The sequence below is a fragment of the Coregonus lavaretus genome (genome assembly GCF_964263955.1).
Source record: "Coregonus lavaretus genome assembly, chromosome: 27".
Taxonomy (NCBI): domain Eukaryota; kingdom Metazoa; phylum Chordata; class Actinopteri; order Salmoniformes; family Salmonidae; genus Coregonus; species Coregonus lavaretus.
This window is the reverse complement of record NC_140014.1, coordinates 20,647,255-20,673,851: the sequence shown is the minus strand read 5'-3', so window position 1 is coordinate 20,673,851 and position 26,597 is coordinate 20,647,255. Positions and strand designations below refer to the sequence as shown.

At 42.5% G+C, this 26,597-nt stretch overlaps 1 protein-coding gene across 1 annotated transcript in view; it reads left to right on the top strand.

Moving 5' to 3' along the window:
* The window catches only part of fsip1 (fibrous sheath interacting protein 1), a gene marked incomplete at its 5' end in the record, with an annotated part of 74,651 nt that extends 49,868 nt beyond the window's left edge, over positions 1-24,783 (top strand). The window contains one exon of the mRNA XM_084143857.1: positions 24,010-24,783. Coding sequence (XP_083999983.1) covers positions 24,010-24,252 — 243 coding nt within the window. The 3' untranslated portion in view covers positions 24,253-24,783. The remainder of the gene's footprint in view (positions 1-24,009) is intronic.
* Between the last annotated feature and the right edge of the window lie 1,814 nt (positions 24,784-26,597).

The window sequence follows — 26,597 nt, the reverse complement described above, 5'->3', positions numbered from 1 at the left end:
AAAAAATCAGCTGTTTCCAGCTACAATAGCCATTTACAACATTAACAATGTCTACACTGTATTTCTGATCAATGTCATGTCATTTTAATGGACAGAAAAATAGCTTTTCTTTCGAAAACAAGGACATTTGTAAGTGACCCCAAACTTCTGAACGCTACTGTATACATATATATATATATATATATATATATATATATATATATATATATATATATATATATATATATATATATATATATCGCACCAACTGTTGTCACCTTCTCACCAAGCTGCTTGGCGATGGTCTTGTAGCCCATTCCAGCCTTGTGTAGGTCTACAATCTTGTCCCTGACATCCTTGGAGAGCTCTTTGGTCTTGGCCATGGTGGAGAGTTTGGAATCTGATTGATTGATTGCTTCTGTGGAAAGGTATCTTTTATACAGGTAACAAGCTGAGATTAGGACCACTCCCTTTAAGAGTGTGCTCCTAATCTGAGCTCGTTACCTGTATAAAAGACACCTGGGAGACAGAAATATTTCTGATTGAGAAGGGGTCAAATACTTATTTCCCTCATTAAAATGGAAATCAATTTATAACATTTTTGACATGCGTTTTTCTGGATTTTTTTGTTGTTATTCTGTCTCTCACTGTTCAAATAAACCTACCATTAAAATTATAGACTGATCATTTCTTTGTCAGTGGGCAAACGTACAAAATCAGCAGGGGATCAAATACTTTTTTCCCTCACTGTAGGTTGGAGTCATGAAAACTCGTTTTTCAACCACTCCACGAATGTCTTGTTAACAAACTATAGTTTTGGCAAGTCAGTTAGGACACCTAGTAATTTTTCTAGTAAAAAATGTATAAATAGATACATAAACGTAAGTGTAGTTTGTACAATACAGTTAGAGCAGAGCAATTTTGGCATCGAACTCAAACACATTTTGAAATGCAACATAAAAAAACATTCAACTGAATTAATAAATATTTCAATAAATAAACATACATTTAAACAGAACATAATCCAACACACGCATAACGCAAACATTAACATTTGGTAATTATTACTAGAAAGTAATTTTTCCAACAATTGTTTACAGACAGATTATTTCACTTATAATTCACTGTATCACAATTCCAGTAGGTCAGAAGTTTACATACACTAAGTTGACTGTGCCTTTAAACAGCTTGGAAAATTCCAGAAAAGGATGTCATGGCTTTAGAAACTTCTGAGATGCTAATTGACATCATTTGAGTCAATTGGAGGTGTACCTGTGGATGTATTTCAAGGCCTACCTTCAAACTCAGTGCCTCTTTGCTTGACATCATGGGAAAATCAAAAGAAATGAGCCAAAACCTCAGAAAACTAATTGTAGACCTCCACAAGTCTGGTTCATCGTTGGGAGCAATTTCCAAACGCCTGAAGGTACCACGTTCATCTGTACAAACAATAGTTCACAAGTATAAACATCATGGGACCACACAGCCGTCATACTGCTCAGTTCTGTCTCCTAGAGATGAACGTACTTTGGTGCGAAAAGTGCAAATCAATCCCAGAACAACAGCAAAGGACCTTGTGAAGATGCTGGAGGAAACAGGTACAAAAGTATCTATATCCACAGTAAAACGAGTCCTATATCGACATAACCTGAAAGGCCGCTCAGCAAGGAAGAAGCCACTGCTCCAAAACCGCCATAAAAAAGCCAGACTACGGTTTGCAACTGCACATGGGGACAAAGATCGTACTTTTTGGAGAAATTTCCTCTGGTCTGATGAAACAAAAATAGAACTGTTTGGCCATAATGACCATCGTTATGTTTGGAGGAAAAAGGGGGACGCTTGCAAGCCGAAGAACACCATCCCAACCGTGAAGCACGGGGGTGGCAGCATCATGCTGTGGGGGTGCTTTGTTGCAGGAGGGACTGGTGCACTTCACAAAATAGATGGCATCATGAGGAAGGAAAGTTATGTATCATGAGGAAGGAAGTTAAAGCTTGGTCGCAAATGGGTCTTCCAAATGGACAATGACCCCAAGCATACTTCCAAAGTTTTGGCAAAATGGCTTAAGGACAACAAAGTCAAGGTATTGGAGTGGCCATCACAAAGCCCTGACCTCAATCCTATAGAACATTTGTGAGCAGAACTGAAAAAGCGTGTGCGAGCAAGGAGGCCTACAAACCTGACTCAGTTACACAGGCTCTGTCATTAGGAATGGGCCAAAATTCACCCAACTTATTGTGGGAAGCTTGTGGAAGGCTACGCGACACGTTTGACCCAAGTGAAACAATTTAAAGGCAATGCTACCAAATACTAATTGAGCGTATGTAAACGTCTGACCCAATGGGAATGTGATGAAATAAATAAAAGCTGAAATAAATCATTCTCTCTACTATTATTCTGACATTTCACATTTTTAAAATAAAGTGGTGATCCTAACTGACCTAAAACAGGGAATTTTTTCTTGGATTAAATGTCAGGAATTGTGAAAAACTGAGTTTAAATGTATTTGGCTAAGGTGTATGTAAACTTCCGACTTCAACTGTATATAGTACTAGTCAAAAGTTTGGACACACCTACTCATTTAAGGGTTTTTCTTTATTTTTACTATTTTCTACATTGTAGAATAATAGTGAAGATATCAAAACTATGAAATAACACATGGAATCATGTAGTAACCAAAAAAGTGATAAACAAATCAAAATATATTTTATATTTGAGATTCAATAAAGAAAAACCCTTGAATGAGTAGGTGTTCTAAAACTTTTGACCGGTAGTATATATAACACAGGAAAATCACTTTTTGACTGCACCACACTCTAAAATATATAATAAGATACAAAGTCTGTTTTTAGCCTCATTAGTGATTAACAAATAGGATTTTATGTTAGTTAATTAAGGTCACATTTTCTGAAGGATACTCTAATTATGAAAACCCCCACCTAAATAACGACATGATTCTGTTCCCAGACTAGATTGATGTGTTCTACCTCTTTAGATTTACCCTTAGACTCTAATCAGAACCCACTCATTTAGGAGTTGTAAGAGTAGGGTTCTAGGGTTTGATAGTATTGGACAGAAATAGAAACAAGTGTATAGGGAGACTAGGTTCACATCATTGACATGGTGAGTTTGCTTGGTCCAAACTCAGTTGACTGCTTCATGTTGATGTTCCTGCTGCCTGGTTACAGCCCTTTTGGTACCAGCCAAGTGTGTCTGTCCTTAGGACTTTATTTTGTCATCCATTCTGCATAGTTATTGCCCTGGTTAATGTGCCAGGAACAAGCCTGTAAGAGAGGCAACACAACTTAATCTAGGGGACTAGGGATCCTGTTAATACTGGGATAAATCAAAACATAATTCTGCATATGCTGCAATGAACGGGAAAGACCCCCCTTCCAAATCAACAGATCCTAAATAAATAGCTTATAACTACCTAGAGCAGTAGCAGTGGTTTCTCTCCCAAAACATGTAGAGGAAAAGAGGTATGCTCTCTCAAATATTTTTTGTCTGAGTCTCTGGAATTCAGCACTTTTCGGAGAGGAGGAAAATCTTAAAAGGTTTGGTGAACTAAACTGTTGATGTAAGTCACAGATTAATGACCAGAGACCTCCTGTGGCCTGTCACATTTGATGGATTTCATTGTGGTTGATTTTGATTTAGGTGATTTAGTCTTATCTGTATGGATCATGGAAACATCAATTTTACCCCAATACAGTGCTATGTACAGGTAACTGCCAAAATAAAGGAAACGGCAACAAAAAGTGTCTTAATGGGGTGTTGGGCCACCACGAGCCAGAACAGCTTTAATGCACATTGGCATATATTTTACAAGTGTCTGGAACTCTATTGGAGGGATGCGAGCGACACCATTCTTACTCCCATAAGTGTTCAATTGGGTTTAGATCTGGTGACTGAGACAGGCAAATGGTTTACATCGTTTTCATGCTCATCAAACTATTTAATGACTACTCGTGCCCTGTGGATGGGGCATTGCCATCCTATGTGGGCATAGCCATGTTAGCCAAAATAATGGCCAAACTAATGGCCTGCCCAGCATTTTTATAGATAGCCCTAAGCATGATGGGATGTTAATTGCTGATTTAACTCAGGAACCACACCTGTGTGGAAGCAACTGCTTTCAATATACTTTGTATCGCTCATTTACTCATTTAGCTTTATTGGCGTCAGTGAAGCTTCCCTGTTCCAAATTCTCCTGACCCCCCCACTCCTCTCTCATCGAAATCCATCTCTGGAAGTGATGTTTCTCCCACCTTTTGTTCCCCATCTTGCTGGAATGCCTCTGTATCATGTTGAAATACATGAACCTATACATATCGTCTCATTCATTTATTATGACCATCTATTTGGTACATTGTGTGATGATCCCCCCCTCTGTGTTTCTCAGTAACAAAAACATTAAAAGTATTCTTGTTGAGATGTGATAACTCTGCTCTTCAGCTGTCTGCAACAGGTCAAAGTAAAAATGTATTTATTCCCATCAGCTGCAGAAATGTCCCGCACCCTCTTCTGGCTCTGCCTCAATATCAACAGTATGAGGAAGCACAATCTCAGAATTTACAGTAAGACAGGATACATCCAATGGGGCACTCCTCATTTTACTGCTAATACATCATTAATCATGTCATTACCCATTGTCTCAGATTTGACAATGGGTAATGACAATCCAAAGGCCATGTTTTTACACACACTTACACTTTTGACAAAAAAATATTCGATGTTAGATCTCTGTGAAGTATTGTTGTAGTAGATACATTTTTCACACAGTAGTTGTTGACAGACTAGTACAGGTTCAGACTGTGCTGATTAGAAAAGAAGCCTGTCGTATGTGGAATGTGTTTGCTCTGGGCAGGTGGAGATACAGTGGGGGAAAAAAGTATTTAGTCAGCCACCAATTGTGCAAGTTCTCCCACTTAAAAAGATGAGAGAGGCCTGTAATTTCCATCATAGGTACACGTCAACTACAATTATTTATTTATTATTATTTATGACAGAAAAATTGAGGGAAAAAAATCCAGAAAATCACATTGTAGGATTTTTAATGAATTTATTTGCAAATTATGGTGGAAAATAATTATTTGGTCACCTACAAACAAGCAAGATTTCTGGCTCTCACAGACTTGTAACTTCTTCTTTAAGAGGCTCCTCTGTCCTCCACTCGTTACCTGTATTAATGGCACCTGTTTGAACTTGTTATCAGTATAAAAGACACCTGTCCACAACCTCAAACAGTCACACTCCAAACTCCACTATGGCCAAGACCAAAGAGCTGTCACAGGACACCAGAAACAAAATTGTAGACCTGCACCAGGCTGGGAAGACTGAATCTGCAATAGGTAAGCAGCTTGGTTTGAAGAAATCAACTGTGGGAGCAATTATTAGGAAATGGAAGACATACAAGCCCACTGATAATCTCCCTCGATCTGGGGCTCCATGCAAGATCTCACCCCGTGGGGTCAAAATGATCACAAGAACGGTGAGCAAAAATCCCAGAACCACACGGGGGGACCTAGTGAATGACCTGCAGAGAGCTGGGACAAAAGTAACAAAGCCTACCATCAGTAACACACTACGCCGCCAGGGACTCAAATCCTGCAGTGCCAGACGTGTCCCCCTGCTTAAGCCAGTACATGACCAGGCCCGTCTGAAGTTTGCTAGAGTGCATTTGGATGATCCAGAAGAGAATTGGGAGAATGTCATATGGTCAGATGAAACCAAAATATAACTTTTTGGTAAAAACTCAACTCGTCGTGTTTGGAGGACAAAGAATGCTGAGTTGCATCCAAAGAACACCATACCTACTGTGAAGCATGGGGGTGGAAACATCAAGCTTTGGGGCTGTTTTTCTGCAAAGGGACCAGGACGACTGATCCGTGTGAAGGAAAGAATGAATGGGGCCATGTATCGTGAGATTTTGAGTGAAAACCTCCTTCCATCAGCAAGGGCATTGAAGATGAAACGTGGCTGGGTCTTTCAGCATGACAATGATCCCAAACACACCGCCCGGGCAACGAAGGAGTGGCTTCGTAAGAAGCATTTCAAGGTCCTGGAGTGGCCTAGCCAGTCTCCAGATCTCAACCCCATAGAAAATCTTTGGAGGGAGTTGAAAGTCTGTGTTGCCCAGCGACAGCCCCAAAACATCACTGCTCTAGAGGAGATCTGCATGGAGGAATGGGCCAAAATACCAGCAACAGTGTGTGAAAACCTTGTGAAGACTTACAGAAAACGTTTGACCTGTGTCATTGCCAACAAAGGGTATATAACAAAGTATTGAGAAACTTTTGTTATTGACCAAATACTTATTTTCCACCATAATTTGCAAATAAATTCATGAAAAATCTTACAATGTGATTTTCTGGAATTTTTTTTCTCATTTTGTCTGTCATAGTTGACGTGTACCTATGATGAAAATTACAGTTCTCTCTCATCTTTTTAAGTGGAAGAACTTGCACAATTGGTGGCTGACTAAATACTTTTTTCCCCACTGTATGAGGGAATGGAGCAGCTAGAGACTATGGCTCTGACACATGACTCTCAGTCTACTCGTAGGCGGAAGGCTGGCTCTGCTGTCAGAGATCTGTTATGTTCAGTATTCAGGTGGTGTAGTATATGGGCTCTTTGCTCTGCCAATCTGGTCATTTCATAACAGTTTTCCGCATTAGAGCGGTCAAGCTGTCCAGAAAGGCCTGTTTGTTTGTGTCTGTGGGGAGGAAAGCACAGGAATGTGAATGACAGGGGCAGGTCAGTTAAAGCCTCAGGATGGTGCTGCTGCACACTGCACTGCTACACACCCTGGATGAGTATTAAAAAATGATATATACAGTACCAGTCAAAAGTTTGGACACACCTACTCATTCAAGGGTTTTTCTTTATTTGTACTATTTTCTACATTGTAGAATAATAGTGAAGACATCAAAACTATGAAATAACACATATGGAATCATGTAGTAACCAAAAAAGTGTTAAACAAATCAAAATATATTTTAGACTTCAGATTCTTCAAAGTAGCCACCCTTTGCATAGATGACAGCTTTGCACATTCTTGGCATTCTCTCAACCAGCTTCACCTGGAATGCTTTTCCAACAGTCTTGAAGGAGTTCCCACATATGCTGAGCACTTGTTGGCTGCTTTTCCTTCACTCTGCGGTCCAATTCATCCCAAACCATCTCAATTGGGTTGAGGTCGGCTGATTGTGGAGGCCAGGTCATCTGATGCAGCACTCCATCGCTCTCCTTCTTGGCCAAATAGCCCTTACACAGCCTGGAGGTGTGTTGGGTCATTGTCCTGTTGAAAAACAAATGATAGTCCCACTAAGCCCAAACCAGATGGGATGGTGTATCGCTGCAGAATGCTGTGGTAGCCATGCTGGTTAAGTGTGCCTTGAATTCTAAATAAATCACAGACAGTGTCACCAGCAAAGCACCACCACACCATAACACCTCCTCCTCCATGCTTTACGGTGGGAACTACACATGTGGAGATCATCCGTTCACCCACACCGCGTCTCACAAAGACACGGCGGTTGGAACCATAAATCTCAAATTTGGACTCCAGACCAAAGGACAAATTTCCACCTGTCTAATGCCCATTTATCGTGTTTCTTGGCCCAAGCAGGTCTCTTATTTTTATTGGTGTCCTTTAGTAGTGGTTTCTTTGCAGCAATTCGACTATGAAGGCCTGATTCACACAGTCCCCTCTGAATAGTTGATGTTGAGATGTGTCTGTTACTTGAACTCTTTGAAGCATTTATTTGGGCTGCAATTTCTGAGGCTGGTAACTCTAATGAACTTATCCTCTGCAGCAGAGGTACAGTGAGGGAAAAAGTATTTGATCCCCTGCTGATTTTGTACGTTTGCCCACTGACAAAGAAATGACCAGTCTATAATTTTTATGGTAGGTTTATTTGAACAGTGAGAGACAGAATAACAACAAAAAAATCCAGAAGAACGCATGTCAAAAATGTTATAAATTGATTTGCATTCTAATGAGGGAAATAAGTATTTCACCCCTCTGCAAAACATGACTTAGTACTTGGTGGCAAAACCCTTGTTGGCAATCACAGAGGTCAGACGTTTCTTGTAGTTGGCCACCAGGTTTGCACACATCTCAGGAGGGATTTTGTCCCACTCCTCTTTGCAGATCTTCTCCAAGTCATTAAGGTTTCGAGGCTGACGTTTGGCAACTCGAACCTTCAGCTCTCTCCACAGATTTTCTATGGGATTAAGGTCTGGAGACTGGCTAGGCCACTCCAGGACCTTAATGTGCTTCTTCTTGAGCCACTCCTTTGTTGCCTTGGCCGTGTGTTTTGGGTCATTGTCATGCTGGAATACCCATCCACGACCCATTTTCAATGCCCTGGCTGAGGGAAGGAGGTTCTCACCCAAGATTTGATGGTACATGGCCCCGTCCATCGTCCCTTTGATTCGGTGAAGTTGTCCTGTCCCCTTAGCAAAAAAACACCCCCAAAGCATAATGTTTCCACCTCCTTGTTTGATGGTGGGGATGGTGTTCTTGGGGTCATAGGCAGCATTCCTCCTCCTCCAAACACGGCGAGTTGAGTTGATGCCAAAGAGCTCGATTTTGGTGTCATCTGACCTCAACACTTTCACCCAGTTCTCCTCTGAATCATTCAGATGTTCATTGGCAAACTTCAGACGGGCCTGTATATGTGCTTTCTTGAGCAGGGGGACCTTGCGGGCGCTGCAGGATTTCAGTCCTTCACGGCATAGTGTGTTACCAATTGTAGACATAGTTAATGTTGTAAAGGGCTATTGTAGCTGGAAACGGCTGATTTTTAATGGAATATCTACATAGGCGTACAGTGGCCCATTATCAGCAACCATCAGTCCAGTGTTCCAATGGCACGTTGTGTTTGCTAATCCAATTTTATCATTTTAAAAGGGTAATTGATCATTAGAAAACCTTTTTGCAATTATGTTAGCTCAGCTGAAAACGGTTGTGCTGATTAAAGAAGAAATAAAACTGGCCTTCTTGAGACTAGTTGAGTATCTGGAGCATCAGCAATTGTGGGTTATATTACAGGCTCAAAATGGCCAGAAACAAGTAACTTTCTTCTGAAACTCGTCAGTCTATTCTTGTTCTGAGAAATGAAGGCTATTCCATGCGATAAATTGCCAAGAAACTGAAGATCTCGTACAACGCTGTGTACTATTCCCTTCCCTTCACAGAACAGCGCAAACTGGCTCTAACCAGTATAGAAAGGGGAGTGGGAGGCCCCGGTGCACAACTTAGCAAGAGGACAAATACATTAGAGTGTCTAGTTTGAGAAACAGACGCCTCACAGGTCCTCAACTGGCAGCTTCATTAAATAGTACCCGCAAAACACCAGTCTCAACGTCAACAGTGAAGATGCGACTCCGGGATGCTGACCTTCTAGGCAGAGTTGCAAAGAAAAAGCCATATCTCAGACTGGCCAATAAAAAGAAAAGATTAAGATGGGCAAAAGAACACAGACACTGGACAGAGGAAGATTGGAAAAAAAGTGTTATGGACAGACAATTCGAAGTTTGAGGTGTTCGGATCGCAAAAAAGAACATATGTGAGACACATACCAAATATAAAGATGTTGGAGGAGTGCTTGATGCCATCTGTCAAGCATGGTGGAGCCAATGTGATGGTCTGGGGGTGCTTTGGCGGTGGTAAAGTGGGAGATTTGTACAGGGTAAAAGAGATCTTGAAGAAGGAAGGCTATCACTCCATTTTGCAACGCCATGCCATACCCTGTTGCCGGCGCTTGATTGGAGCCAATTTCCTCCTACAACAGGACATTGACCCAAAGCACAGCTCCAAACTATGCAATAACTATTTAGGGAAGAAGCAGTCAGCTGTTATTCTGTCTGTAATGGAGTAGCCAGCACAGTCACCGGATCTCAACCCTATTGAGCTGTTGTGGGAGCAGCTTGACCATAAGGTACGTAACAAGTGCCCATCAAGCCAATCCAACTTGTGGGAGGTGCTTCAGGAAGCATGTGGTGAAATCTCTTCAGATTACCTCAACAAATTGATAACTAGAATGCAAAAAGGTCTGCAAGGCTGTAATTGCTGCAAATTGAGGATTATTTGACGAAAGCAAAGTTTGAAGGGCACAATTATTTTTTCAATTAAAAATCATTAGTTCTAACCTTGTCAATGACTACATTTCCTATGCATTTTTCTATATTTCCTATTCAAACTCATTTCATGTATGTTTTCATGGAAAAGAAGGACATTTCTAAGTGACCCCAAACTTTTGAACGGTAGTGTAATTCTGTCGATGTGCCCTTGAGCAAGACACTTAACCCTAATTGCTACTGTAAGTTGCTCTGGATAAGAGCGTCTGCTAAATGAGTAAAATGTAGGAGGGGAGGATTCTCCCTGACTCTCTCTAATTCTGACTGACTCAGACTGGGTTTGTTTTGGGCTCTGGCCAAGTGGCCACTGCCTGCCACTGGACGAGACATCTAATGAAAGATTTAATGGAGCACTTTACCATCTAGCAGAAATTAAACATATTTCCATAAAGACTCTCCTGCCAGAGTGTGAATAAGGCTTACTCACCCTTGTATTCACACCCAAAATACTACAGCTCTACAGTCCTTCTGGTCATTATGTATACCTGTAGGTATCAACCCACTTTATTTATCAGAGTCAGGTCAAAGTGCATCTGTCATAATCTCACTAAACGAGTGCCTTGTCATACTGAGCCATCCCTCTGCAGCCCTCTACTGATGAAGACCAGGAGAGGGCTCCCTGTTGTGTCTTGTCTGTTGGACTTACAGGAGCAATTAGGGTTAAGTGCCTTGCTCAAGGGCACATCAACAGATTTTCCACCTAGTTGGCTCGGGGATTCAAACCAGTTGACCGTTTATTGGCCCAACGCTCTTAACCGCTAGGATACCCCAGACCTAAACTTATCCCCAGGATAAGTTGGCCTTAGTGGGAGTGACCATATAATTATATGGGAGTGACCTTATTGAGTAAAGTATTTGTCATAATTTATTTTTTGCGAGTCACACATCCCACCCTTTATTAGAGGAGCATTGGCCCCAGGTTACTTTGGCTGAATAAAAAAGTGGAGGTATGTGACTGAAGCCTGTGACCTTGTAACTTGAGCAGTCCACAATGTGGGAAGCTAACCCTGAACCCTGTGTGTACAGGAGCTCAACAGAGAGCCCTCTGAGGTGGTGTGGTCCAGGCTGGGATGGGATGCGCTGGCCTGGGCTAGCTGAGGTTGGAGGTATGGGGTGGGGTGGCTGGAGGGTTTGAGGGTGTTGATAGATGCATCTCCAGTGGGCCACCTGTGTGAAGGGGAAGCTATGATCTGTCGACAGCTGTCATTGTTGATGTTTGTTTGAAGAACTTGAACACATTAAGAGAGGCAGTCACTAATCATCTGACTCCAGGGTCTCCTCTTACTCGCAATTCAAATTCTACAATAAACAAACCTACCACTTCCTGAATTTACCCTGCAAATGTAGTATATGCATGGCCAAGGTTCAGCTGATGTGTTGTTATATGAATTTTGAAAGGTTTAGAATATTTGACTGTCTGAAATTAACCATATGTGACTGTCTGGTGTGCATGTGGTGCAGCCAGGAAGAGTGGGGAATATGGAGAGATGTCTGTCTGTCTGGCCCAGCCTAATTAGGATGCTGTAACAACCGCCAGACATATGGCCTTCTGTGATGGATCTATACACCATGTCTCGTTCTACTCCTTCAGACCTCCATGTCTTCCCTTCTCTAGAATATAGCTGATCCTGACAAGAATCGGCAGCATCACATTTATGCAGAAGTATTTTTGTTCTTCATAGTTTATGTCTTTATAGCCCATACTCTATCATAATTTTTTCAAAACCTGTGCAATTTCCTTTACATAGTGTTACTTACAAATGGATCAGAAAGCTGTAATTCACGCTTTGTGTTTATTGAGCCAGTCAGAAATGAGATCTATGAATCTGGCACCTCTGCCCTATATTTCACATGTCCGTGAGGAGGTTGTATCGCTGTGAGGAAGCTGACCACAACAGGTCCGCAGCTGCACACTTCCTGACTGGCTCGGAGTTGGTCAAAAGCGAACATGTATTATTAACTTGTATTTATTCAGGGTAGCCCAATTGAGACCAGGGTCTCATTCCCAATGGTGCCCCGAGTACATTATTATTGTATTTTTTTACAAACAGGAAGAAACATCTGCATTACAAAAAAGAAAAAAAGCATCAAAATAACCACAAGGCACAACCTCAACAACACAATTTCAACAAATAAACCACTACAATCAATCGAAACAACTTAAATCCTCACTGAATTCAGCAGTCCTAAACTGCTCTAGCGGCACAAGGGAATCATGATGTAAGGAATTTTGTAGGTTATTCCAAAAATGGGGGCACTAAAACTAAAGGAGGATTTACCTAAATTGGTCGAGACCAGAGGGACCTCGAGTTAAACAAACCTTTTAATATAGGATGCAGTGGTAATTATTAAAACTGTCACCTGTGATAAAGCGAAAGGCGCTATGGTAGATGCCATCCAAAGATTTAAGAGTAGTGGCTACTGTAATCTGGTACATGGTGTCACCATAGTCAAGAACTGGCAGGAAAGTTGACTGTACAATCTGCTTCCTGCTATTTAGGAAGAGGAGACAATATATATATATATTTTTTTTTTAAAGAAGCCCACTTCAAATCTTAGCTTTTTAACTAGCTTATTTTTAACTAGCTTGTTTTTTAAGGCTAATAGGGATTTATTTTCCTTTACTCTTATCAGACTGAAACTTTACCAGTTGAAAGTATACATAAATACAATATATTTTAGCATTACAAGCTGTATTTCTATTTTATTTTTTATATGCAAATGAGGCAAAACCTCCTTAAAATGTGCTAATTTGCATATTGCGAGAATCTGTTTTTCAACACATTGCTTCATGGCAGAATTATTGTTTTTGTTTTATTGTGATAAGACACTCCATGGTCAGACTTTTACGGAACAGTTTATCAAAATATTGTCATTTCAAGGAATTCTTTAAAAAACACGTATGTGTAAAATGTATGACGGATGCATATTTTGCATATATTTACAAATAAAAGGACACTTCAAATCAACACAACACAAGATATTTTAAAAAACCTCTGTAAAAGTCTGACTATAAGACCTAAGAACTGTGTGTGGAATAATGTGAATGTACGTCCTTTGAAGCCTGAGAAAAATGTATTGGCTCACAGGAAACATGTTATTTAGAGAACATGGCCAATAAAGATAGGCTAATGCAATTAAAATGTACTTTCCATAAATATGACCATTAATTAATCTCTTATTCATATATCACTTCTAAACTGACAAATAAACATCAAATATACCTTTTACAAATACATTAGCACATTTAATACAATTTTTCAAGCAATAGAGCATATGCTTTGAATACTTGTCTGTTGGGCAAATCTGCAGTTTTGGTCAAATTCTCATTTCACTTTGCTAAATTTCTCGCATACAAGGCTTTTGTATGGCTGTTGAAAAGTGCAGAACATTAATCAGCTATGCCTGCCCCTTATGTAAGGCCCTCTTTGAGTTGTTGTTGGTGCCGCTTTACTTTCTTGACCATCATGGGACCTGTGCCTATGCTTGGCACACTCCATTAAAGCAGCATCAGCTCTCACAACACGCCTCGCATTCTCCTCTCTGATTGCTTCCACTGCCACCAAAGTGCTGTCAAGCCACAATTTGTCCATCACATTTGATATAGCAGTGGCTCCCTCATTGAACATGCCCACTGCCATACTGGCTGCTGCGTCAATGCAGCTTTTGCCCACAAAGACAGTTTTGGGGCATCGCGACCATATTACAGAGTTCAGACATTCATTTGCATTCTGGGTTCCACCGTGCTCTATTCTTTTGTGGAGGTTATCATTTGACATCCTATAATATACAGGTACCATTTTCTGTGCAACGTCTCTATAAAAAAATGTATTGCCTCCATGGTTTTTGTGACTGGGTGGATCTTCACCATTTTCTAGGGCTCACTGGTACCAGCACCAATGCACACACCTATCCCGTAGTTGGAAGTGAATCCTCTCTTGTGCCAAGTGCCATCAAAGGATACATGGATGTCTATGATGGCATCCTCATCCTCCTTCAGCAACTCTGCTATGTCTGGGTCTACTGTATATCTGTGCTCTTCTAATTAGCATTGCAGCACTCTCCATTGACTGTAGCCCTCTCTGCAACTCGGGGGGGGGGGGGGGGGGAGTACTTATTATGTCTGTCGACATTACAGTCATAACTGCAGGACTAAATATCAGCATGTTACCCTATGTACAGTGGGGGAAAAAAGTATTTAGTCAGCCACCAATTGTGCAAGTTCTCCCAATTAAAAAGATGAGAGAGGCCTGTAATTTTCATCATAGGTACACGTCAACTATGACAGACAAATTGAGAGAAAAAAATCCATAAAATCACATTGTAGGATTTTTTATGAATTTATTTGCAAATGATGGAGGAAAATAAGTATTTGGTCACCTACAAACAAGCACGATTTCTGGCTCTCACAGACCTGTAACTTCTTCTTTAAGAGGCTCCTCTGTCCTCCACTCGCTACCTGTATTAATGGCACCTGTTTGAACTTGTTATCAGTATAAAAGACACCTGTCCACAACCTCAAACAGTCACACTCCAAACTCCACTATGGCCAAGACCAAAGAGCTGTCAAAGGACACCAGAAACAAAATTGTAGACCTGCACCAGGCTGGGAAGACTGAATCTGCAATAGGTAAGCAGCTTGGTTTGAAGAAATCAACTGTGGGAGTAATTATTAGGAAATGGAAGACATACAAGACATTTACATTTACGTCATTTAGCAGACACTCTTATCCAGAGCGACTTACAAATAGGTGCATTCACCTTATAGCCAGTGGGATAACCACTTTACAATGTTTGTTGTTGTTTTTTTTGGGGGGGGGGTGGAGTAAAGGGGGGGGGGGGGGGTAGAAGGATTACTTTATCCTATCCCAGGTATTCCTTAAAGAGGTGGGGTTTCAAATGTCTCCGGAAGGTGGTGAGTGACTCCGCTGTCCTGGCGTCGTGAGGGAGCTTGTTCCACCATTGGGTTGCCAGAGCAGCGAACAGTTTTGACTGGGCTGAGCGGGAACTATGCTTCCGCAGAGGTAGGGGAGCCAGCAGGCCAGAGGTGGATGAACGCAGTGCCCTCGTTTGGGTGTAGGGACTGATCAGAGCCTGAAGGTACGGAGGTGCCGTTCCCCTCACAGCTCCGTAGGCAAGCACCATGGTATTGTAGCAGATGCGAGCTTCAACTGGAAGCCAGTGGAGTGTGCGGAGGAGCGGGGTGACGTGAGAGAACTTGGGAAGGTTGAACACCAGACGGGCTGCGGCATTCTGGATGAGTTGTAGGGGTTTAATGGCACAGGCAGGGAGCACAGCCAACAGCGAGTTGCAGTAATCCAGACGGGAGATGACAAGTGCCTGGATTAGGACCTGTGCCGCTTCCTGTGTAAGGCAGGGTCGTACTCTCCTAATGTTGTAGAGCATGAACCTACAGGATCGGGTCACCGCCTTGATGTTAGCGGAGAACGACAGGGTGTTGTCCAGGGTCACGCCAAGGCTCTTCGCACTCTGGGAGGAGGACACAACGGAGTTGTCAACCGTGATGGCGAGATCATGGAACGGGCAGTCCTTCCCCGGGAGGAAGAGCAGCTCCGTCTTGCCGAGGTTCAGCTTGAGGTGGTGATCCATCATCCATACTAATATGTCTGCCAGACATGCAGAGGTGCGATTCGCCACCTGGTTATCAGAAGGGGGAAAGGAGAAGATTAGTTGTGTGTCGTCAGCGTAGCAATGATAGGAGACCACTGATAATCTCCCTCGATCTGGGGCTCCACGCAAGATCTCACCCCGTGGGGTCAAAATGATCACAAGAACGGTGAGCAAAAATCCCAGAACCACACGGGGGGACCTAGTGAATGACCTGCAGAGAGCTGGGACCAAAGTAACAAAGCCTACCATCAATAACACACTACGCCGCCAGGGACTCAAATCCTGCAGTGCCAGACGTGTCCCCCTGCTTAAGCCAGTACATGTCCAGGCCCTAGTTTGCTAGAGTGCATTTGGATGATCCAGAAGAGGATTGGGAGAATGTCATATGGTCAGATGAAACCAAAATATAACTTTTTGGTAAAAACTCAACTCGTCATGTTTGGAGGACAAAGAATGTTGAGTTGCATCCAAAGAACACCATACCTACTGTGAAGCATGGGGGTGGAAACATCATGCTTTGGGGCTGTTTTTCTGCAAAGGGACCAGGACGACTGATCCGTGTAAAGGAAAGAATGAATGGGGCCATGTATCGTGAGATTTTGAGTGAAAACCTCCTTCCATCAGCAAGGGCATTGAAGATGAAACGTGGCTGGGTCTTTCAGCATGACAATGATCCCAAACACACCGCCCGGGCAACGAAGGAGTGGCTTCGTAAGAAGCATTTCAAGATCCTGGAGTGGCCTAGCCAGTCTCCAGATCTCAACCCCATAGAAAATCTTTGGAGGGAGTTGAAAGTCCGTGTTGCCCAGCGACAGACCCAAAACATCACTGCTCTAGAGGAGATCTGCATGAAGGAATGGGCCAAAATACCAGCAACAGTGTGTGAAAACCTTGTGAAGACTTACAGAAAACGTTTGACCTGTGTCATTGCCAACAAAGGGTATATAACAAAGTATTGAGAAACTTTTGTTATTGACCAAATACTTATTTTCCACCATAATTTGCAAATAAATTCATTAAAAATCATACAATGTGATTTTCTGGATTTTTTTCTTCTCATTTCGTCTGTCATAGTTGATGTGTACCTATGGTGAAAATTACAGGCCTCTCTCATCTTTTTAAGTGGAAGAACTTGCACAATTGGTGGCTGACTAAATACTTTTTCCCCACTGTATGAGGGAATGGAGCAGCTAGAGACTATAGCTCTCACATGGCTCTGACACTGTAGGCCTACGTGACAGTCTCATTGTATAGTTTTGTTTTCCTATCACTCTGTTTATTCACGTTGAATACATTTGCTGGAGCAAGGAAATATATATTATTTATACACAGCAAGTCACCTGACAATAATGGCCTTCTCTCCCTTTTTATTTACCTGATATTATTTACCTGATATGAGCTGAGAAGCAAGGAAGGAATCCCTAGGACTTTGCTTATTTTCTTTAGAGCTGCATAACCAAGTCCAAGTTCGTGGGCTAGAAGAACCATCCTCACATTTATATCAAATGCCACATCTCCCCTGGAGCACTCCTGCAGCCTGGAGGAAGTGTAAACACCTCCTAAATGCATCACGATTACCTTCACAGTGTGCACATTCTATCATGACAGAATTACAGAATCCCTGGTTGGTGGGGTCTATGGTGATTGTGTTTAGACACCAGTGTTTAGACACTTAGGGCAAATGAAATCATATACAAGTTGGTTTATTTGTAACGTGGAATAAAAGCCATTGTTGGCTGGCTGCTGTCTGTTTGATCGCTGCTAGCTGTCATCTTCATCTCAAGTAATTTGCGTCTCGACGTGCTGCTGCCGGCTACCTCCTTTTCCTCTACCCGTACTGCCATTGCCTCGATCGGCTGATCAGGCCAATTTTTTATTTCATTCACTGCTTTTCTCTCATTGGCTAACTGACTTTGCTTCTTTTTATTCACATACTGTAGGTATATTCTTCGATATTTTCTAATTTTGTCTCTCTTTACGGGGATTCTTCGCGGGAAATATTTTCAAACAAGGAAGTGCTGCGCGGCACATGAGGCATTTTAACCAATCAGGTTGCCGGAAAGGGCCTTTAAATGCCAGTAACCAATCGGATGTCAGGAAATTACTAATCTTTCAGCACGACGTCTACAACGGATATAGCCATGTATGGACTAGCTAACGCTATGCTCCGGAAAACAAGCTTTTTAATGATGTATGATTCAACGTGGAGAATTTAAAAAATAGCGGTTGAAGTTCTACATGAAACATGCTAACAAGAACGACATTTATGCTAGGTGTAGTTGACGGAGTTGGGATAAAATAATTCAAATCAAGTATTTATATACATTATTGCCGATGTATTTGTATATTTTATGAAAGTATGGGAGTTATTGTTGCAAAATATCCCAAAATCAGAAAATTGACAAATGGAAGCGAAATCACAATTTTTGCCTGTGGTGCCTGGCCTTAAACATTGTCTTTGTCAATCCAAATGCCAGATTTATTTATTTTTATTTGTATTTTACCTTTATTTAACTAGGCAAGTCAGTTAAGAACAAATTCTTATTTACAATGACGGCCTACACCGGCCAAACCCAGACGACGCTGGGCCAATTGTGCACCGCCCTATGGGACTCCCAATCACGGCCGGTTGTGATACAGCCTGGAATCGAACCAGGGGGTCTGTAGTGATGCCTCAAGCACTGAGATGCAGTGCCTTAGACCGCTGCGCCACTCGGGAGCCCTTTTTATAGGCAGGAACCTGATCGATGGGAGAACCATCCAATTAATAAAGATGTACTTCATCTGAAACATTTTTGCGAGAAATTAGAACACAACATATATTTAGTCTTGCCCGCATTAAGTACACGTTTTAAACTGACCAGGGCTTTCTTTAAGGCAGCAAAGTTGCATTGCAGCTGTAACATAGCCTGGTCAACAATTGGGGCAATGCATATATAATATTGTGCCATAGTGTTTCCCAGCTCACTCCCCAGAGTGTTCAAACGGATTGTCTCACAAAGACATGCATTCTCCAGGCTGTCCTTTTCCCAACGGAACCAACGTTTGATAGCTTTGCTCTGCGTTACAAGTGCCCAACGAGGCCTGACGGCCTCATTCCCCACTCAATGATAACCCTGTGAGAGAGTGCAGTCCCAAAACACAGCACCTCATTGAAACAAGTCACTTTTCATTTAGTTTGGAAAGGGTTCCTCACTTTCCTGTCAACGCAGCACTTTCTCTGTTTGCTGGAATGTGATCTCTGGGCTGCTGGACGGCATCCCAGAAGCCCCGGCTGCAGCACAGGTCTTAATGAGTGGGAGCTATGGAGAGCAGACTGGGCAGAGACAGACTGGGTACAGACACACTGGGCAGAGACAAACAGGGGAACACACATCAGTCACCCAGCAACACCCCCGGCCCGCACGGCAGAGGGGCATCTAGGGTCAGCCACTCCGTGGGATCAGAGCACTTTGTTATAGCTATTAAGGCTACTCTCTCTCCATAGGGGAAGCTCACATGTGCTTCCCATGTCCAACGCACATGTTATTGGTAAGCCTAGAGCCAGATGTACCCATTACTGCAAGCTGACCATGGGGTGATTTTTTTATTGCCTCATCCATGAACACTCAAACGCTGACATGCCTGTAATTGACCGATGGCAATGTGTTTTAATGATAGTGGTTTCAAGTTGCAATAATGGCTCATTTACAGTCCAGCACATGTACAGTTGAAGTCGGAAGTTTACATACACCTTAGCCAAATACATTTAAACTCAGTTTTTCACAATTCCTGACATTTAATCCTTGTAAAAATTCCCTGTCTTAGGTCAGTTAGGATCACCACTTTATTTTAAGAATGTGACATGTCAGCATAATAGTAGAGAGAATGATTTATTTAAGCTTTTATTTCTTTCATCACATTCCCAGTGGGTCAGAAGTTTACATACACTCAATTAGTATTTGGTAGCATTGCCTTTAAATTGTTTAACTTGGGTCAAACGTTTTGGTTAGCCTTCCACAAGCTTCCCACAATAAGTTGGGTGAATTTTGGCCCATTCCTCCTGACAGAGCCTGTGTAACTGAGTCAGGTTTGTAGGCCTCCTTGCTTGCAAACACTTTTTCAGTTCTGCCCACACATTTTCTATAGGATTGAGGTCAGGGCTTTGTGATGGCCACTCCAAGAAATGTTTAGTCATTTAGCAGACGCTCTTATCCAGAGCGACTTACAGTTAGTGCATACATTATTTTTTTATTTTTCATACTGGCCCCCCATGGGAAACGAACCCACAACCCTGGCGTTGCAAACGCCATGCTCTACCAACTGAGCTACATCCCTGCCGGCCATTCCCTCCCCTACCCTGGGCCAATTGTGCGCCGCCCCATGGGTCTCCCGGTCACGGCCGGCTACGACAGAGCCTGGATTCGAACCAGGATCTCTAGTGGCACAGCTAGCACTCCGATGCAGTGCCTTAGACCACTGCGCCAATACCTTGACTTTGTTGCCCTTAAGCCATTTTGCCACAACTTTGGAAGTATGCTTGGGGTCATTGTCCATTTGGAAGACCCATTTGCGACCAAGCTTTAACTTCCTGACTCATGTCTTGATATGTTGCTTCAATATATCCACATAATTTTCCTTCCTCTTGATGCCATCTATTTTGTGAAGTGTACCAGTCCCTCCTGCAGCAAAGCACACCCACAGCATGATGCTGCCACCCCCGTGCTTCACGGTTGGGATGGTGTTCTTTGGCTTGCAAGCATCCCCCTTTTTCCTCCAAACATAACTATGGTCATTATGGCCAAACAGTTCTATTTTTGTTTCATCAGACCAGAGGACATTTCTCAAAAAAGTACGATCTTTGTCCCCATGTGCAGTTGCAAACTATAGTCTGGCTTTTTTATGGCGGTTTTGGAGGAGTGGCTTCTTCCTTGCTGAGCGGCCTTTCAGGTTATGTCGACATAGGACTTGTTTTACTGTGGATATAGATACTTTTGTACTTGTTTCCTCCAGCATCTTCACAAGTTCCTTTGCTGTTGTTCTGGGATTGATTTGCAAAGTACGTTAATCTCTAGGAGACAGAACGCGTCTCCTTCCTGAGCGGTATGACGACTGCGTGGTCCCATTGTGTTTATACTTGCGTACTATTGTTTGTACAGATGAACGTGGAACCTTAAGGCATTTGGAAATGTCTCCCAAGGATGAACCAGACTTGTGGAGGTCTACCATTTTTTTTCTGAGGTCTTGGCTGATTTCTTTTAATTTTCCCATGATGTCAAGCAAAGAGGCACTGAGTTTGAAGGTAGGCCTTGAAATACATCTACAGGTACACCTCCAATTGACTCAAATTATGTCAATTAGCCTATCAGAAGCTTCTAAAGCCATGACATCATTTTCTGGTATTTTCCAAGCTGTTTAAAGGCACAGTCAAGTTAGTGTATGTAAACTTCTGACCGACTGGAATTGTGATACAGTGAATTATAAGTGAAATAATCTATCTGTAAACAATTGTTGGGAAAATGACTTGTGTCATGCACAAAGTAGATGTTCTAACCGACTTGCCAAAACTATAGTTTGTTATCAAGAAAGTTGTGTAGTGGTTGAAAAACTAGTTTTAATGACTCCAACCTAAGTGTATGTAAACTTCCAACTTCAACTGTATTTCTAGTCGCTGTCGTTCCCTCATGACCCTTATCATTTAGTGTGTGACCCAAACACACCAGGAAAAAAATTTAGGTTGAGAGAAGGTTAAGTGTGTAATGTTTCTCAGTGGTTAGTGTTATCACCATATATTCAGTACACACTGTCTCCGCACTGTTCTTCAAGTAAATGTGTTTTTGTAAAATTTTCGGTGGACATTGTTAAAAGTAGTCCTTTTGAATACGTCAAAGGAAATATACAATGCTCAAAAAAATAAAGGGAACAATTAAACAACACATCCTAGATCTGAATGAATGAAATAATCGTATATATATATTTTTTCTTTACATAGTTGAATGTGCTGACAACAAAATCACACAAAAATTATCAATGGAAATCAAATTTATCAACCCATGGAGGTCTGGATTTGGAGTCACCCTCAAAATTAAAGTGGAAAACCACACTACAGGCTGATCCAACTTTGATGTAATGTCCTTAAAACAAGTCAAAATGAGGCTCAGTAGTGTGTGTGGCCTCCACGTGCCTGTATGACCTCCCTACAACGCCTGGGCATGCTACATTTTAGTCATTTAGCAGACGCTCTTATCCAGAGCGACTTACAGTTAGAGAGTGCATACATTATTTTTATTTTTTTCATACTGGCCCCCCGTGGGAATCGAACCCACAACCCTGGCGTTGCAAACACCATGCTCTACCAACTGAGCTACATCCCTGCCGGCCATTCCCTCCCCTACCCTGGACGACACTCTGCCAATTGTGCGCCGCCCCATGGGTCTCCCGGTCGCGGCCGGCTACGACAGAGCCTGGATTCGAACCAGGATCTCTAATGGCACAGCTAGCACTGCGATGCAGTGCCTTAGACCACTGCGCCACTCGGGAGATACTGATGAGGTGGCGGATGGTCTCCTGAGGGATCTCCTCCCAGACCTGGACTAAAGCATCCGCCAACTCCTGGACAGTCTGTGGTGCAACGTGGCATTGGTGGATGGAGCGAGACATGATGTCCCAGATGTGCACAATTGGATTCAGGTCTGGGGAACGGGCGGGCCAGTCCATAGCATCAATGCCTTCCTCTTGCAGGAACTGCTGACACACTCCAGCCACATGAGGTCTAGCATTGTCTTGCATTAGGAGGAACCCAGGGCCAACCGCACCAGCATATGGTCTCACAAGGAGTCTGAGGATCTCATCTCGGTACCTAATGGCAGTCAGGCTACCTCTGGCGAGCACATGGAGGGCTGTGCGGCCCCCCAAAGAAATGCCACCCCACACCATGACTGACCCACCGCCAAACCGGTCATGCTGGAGGATGTTGCAGGCAGCAGAACGTTCTCCACGGCGTCTCCAGACTCTGTCACGTCTGTCACATGTGCTCAGTGTGAACCTGCTTTCATCTGTGAAGAGCACAGGGCGCCAGTGGCGAATTTGCCAATCTTGGTGTTCTCTGGCAAATGCCAAACGTCCTGCACGGTGTTGGGCTGTAAGCACAACCCCCACCTGTGGACGTCGGGCCCTCATACCACCCTCATGGAGTCTGTTTCTGACCATTTGAGCAGACACATGCACATTTGTGGCCTGCTGGAGGTCATTTTGCAGAGCTCTGGCAGTGCTCCTCCTGCTCCTCCTTGCACAAAGGCGGAGGTAGCGGTCCTGCTGCTGGGTTGTTGCCCTCCTACGGCCTCCTCCACGTCTCCTGATGTACTGGCCTGTCTCCTGGTAGCGCCTCCATGCTCTGGACACTACGCTGACAGACACAGCAAACCTTCTTGCCACAGCTCGCATTGATGTGCCATCCTGGATGAGCTGCACTACCTGAGCCACTTGTGTGGGTTGTAGACTCCATCTCATGCTACCACTAGAGTGAAAGCACCGCCAGCATTCAAAAGTGACCAAAACATCAGCCAGGAAGCATAGGAACTGAGAAGTGGTCTGTGGTCACCACCTGCAGAACCACTTCTTTATTGGGAGTGTCTTGCTAATTGCCTATAATTTCCACCTGTTGTCTATTCCATTTGCACAACAGCATGTCAAATGTATTGTCAATCAGTGTTGCTTCCTAAGTGGACAGTTTGATTTCACAGAAGTGTGATTGACTTGGAGTTACATTGTGTTGTTTAAGTGTTCCCTTAATTTTTTTGAGCAGTGTAGTATTCTTTATAACAAAGATATCTACATATATTTCAAACAGTTGACATTTGAATTCTGTCATCCGTGTAACCCATTTCTGTGGATTGGCTATCTCCTTGAACTCCCTGCATTTCCAAAAGGCTCTGCGAAGACTCTTACTTATCTGCAGAAAAACAACCTCTCGTCCAACTACAAGTGTTTTAGGCAAACCATTTTGTGGGACGCAGTCCAACCAAGCACAGGGACTTCCGTGGCAGGTTCATTTATCATCTTGAAATACCACTGCTATCAATGGTAGAGCATTTTCATCAGAGCTTATCAGAACCAAGTCATCGGCCTACTAAAAATGGCTGCAGTAGGAATACTGCTGGGAAGTGTTCTTAGACATCTTCAGTATTTCTTGTTTCCTTTACAGTATTTTGTCTCTCTGTCTTTGTCATTGTCTCTGTCTGTCTATCTCTCTCTTGCCCTCTCTCTTTCCAGTTTGACACACCAATACTACTGGAGGAGCAGCTGAGGACTCTGTTGGAGAAGTGTGAGATATCCCAGAGCTGGGGACACGGTCTGGGGACAGGGGACACATCACCCTGGGACAACTCTGATACGGAGAGCCTGCCGGACAGCACCCCTCATCTCTCTGACTCTATCCTGTCAGAACTGCTTAGAGATGCATACACCACCAGCTTTAGCCAGCTGGACAAAGCGACCACTATGTGTTCACCGTAGAGTATTAACACATTTGTTTAGTGGGACAAATATACAAATGTGTATATTTATATGGTTGTATGGTGCTAACAACCAGCCTGCGGTCATGTCACCAGAAGGGCAGCAATATGGATTTCTTCCAGACAGACTCTCCCACACCAACTAACACACAATGACTGTATGAATCACTGAATTGTAAAACTGTGTAGTGTATAATCATAAGAATATAGAGAAATAAACATATTATACAAGTATTTTGATGTTTATCTAGGCTTTATACAATGTCTTAAGATTTCTTAAATAGTGTGATACAGTATGAAAAATCTAAATGAATTAAACCTGTAACTGAGATTTTTTTTCTCAATTGCTTTATTGTGCCTTTTTGCAATGATTGCTCCCCTAGGTCTATATATTCCACTTGAGTATTTCCATTCATTTACACTTTCCGGTAGCTCCAAATGAGGAGTCAGAACAGTAGGAGAGCCCATTGTATTAACCCTGCTAATGTAGATGAGAACAGACCGTTTATGGTCTCATTAAACTTACCAACGGATTTCTTTGACCGCAGAATGTACTAAATGCATAACCATTTAGCTGTGAGCAGTGGGAGTGTGGGCCTGTTGGACAGACAGACCCCCAGGAACCAAACTGCCCATTGATTTCACTACAACAGTTGAACTCCAATTCACTTAGTCAATCTATATGTATCTGAAGGGACACAGATGTTGCAATCTATCAAATCATTATTGCAGTTATTGGCAGGATAGTATGGTTCAATCAGAGTGATTTGAGGAGCCAGTGATGTCCTCTAGATATGGTCTGCTAACCTTCACTCCATAACAATGAGGTCAACTCTGAGGTATAGGGAGCAGTAGCAAGCTGGGGCTGTCTGGATTTGGATTTGGCATGAACTTGCAGTGTTGCCATTGACTGTCAGAGATGTGCCCTGTAAAATGACTGAATCAACAATCTTTAATTCTATTTGTAGACAATATAAATTACAAGCTCAATGTCTCTTCTACAGAAGCCAAAGAGCAAAGGCTGTAGGTCTGTGGAATGCCTCAGATAGGTGTGACTCTAAGCTATTTCAGGTTTCATTCACTGGGCAATTCCAATAACTATGCACATTGCTATGTGGGTTACAGTATATTGTTCTAATGGTGGCAGATATTGACGTAACTTGAGTTTTGGCTTTGGTGCTAAAGTCCTATGGCTCCTGAGCAATGTTCCCTCAAAATAATGTAGGCACTGAGAACATTTCAGGTCTGCTGAGCGTAAACTTGAACGTTGTGAAAATTCTGTAGAACTTCTGCTGCGCGTTTACTATGAACACCTGCTTTAAGTTAGTTTTAACAGTGGCCAAGTAGGCTACTGTGGCTATTTGATCATAATGTAGGCCTACCAGAGTGGCCTACCATCAAAAACAATGGAGAAAAACACATACCATAACATTTTAACATGGAAATAGCTGTTCTATCATTCAGCTTACAGTAGCAGCCAATGTGTGGTGTTCAGTGTCTACATTCCATGAGACTTAACAAAAACAAACATGTAGGGCTTGACATTAACCTGTTTAGGAGGTGACTTAAAATGTTGTGTTTGATTCAATAAACCACTTTACAAAATAAAATTCATTATTATTCTCATACCATTATTACAGTGAATCAGACAAATTATGCTACGCACTGCCTATTGGCTACTTAGCTTATTCAAGACAGTCTCAAAAGACAACACTTCCCCTTTAAGACATAAAAAAAGCTCTTTACCTGATTCGCTTTTCAAAGATGGCTAGAAATACACACATTTTGTGCTCTTGTTGGAACCAACCACTCCCCCATTGTTGACTAGAAATTAGCTATAACTGGGCTAATAACACTCTAACTAGCAAAGAATATGAACAAATGTGCACACATGGCTACATGCAGCTCTGACTTTGATCTCAAAACAAGAGCATCTACTCCTGACCACTCATACAGTAGCCTAAACACAGTCCAGTTCAAAGTGAATGGCACAGATCCATATATGGCAATGGCTATTTGCATATAGGCCTACTGCAGCTCTGATTGGTTATGGCGCACTGGTCTGTGTAGAGTACGGCCTGAGTCCTGCCTGTCAATGCAATAAAATCCTACTCCAATGCGCTCTGCCTACAAGAACATCTCTTGCACAGTTAGTTTTGCATACTAAATGTTGCATATTTCGTTTTGTTTCGGTATATTACATTGAAAGTGGCTAATATTGCTTTGATTCGATCACAATTCCCACAGTAGAGCGAAACGTTGATAGTGTTAACTAAAGGGGAAAACGTTAAGTTCAATCTCGTGCTTCTCTACAGGGGCTCATATTTTTTATGTGTGGCAGTGGTA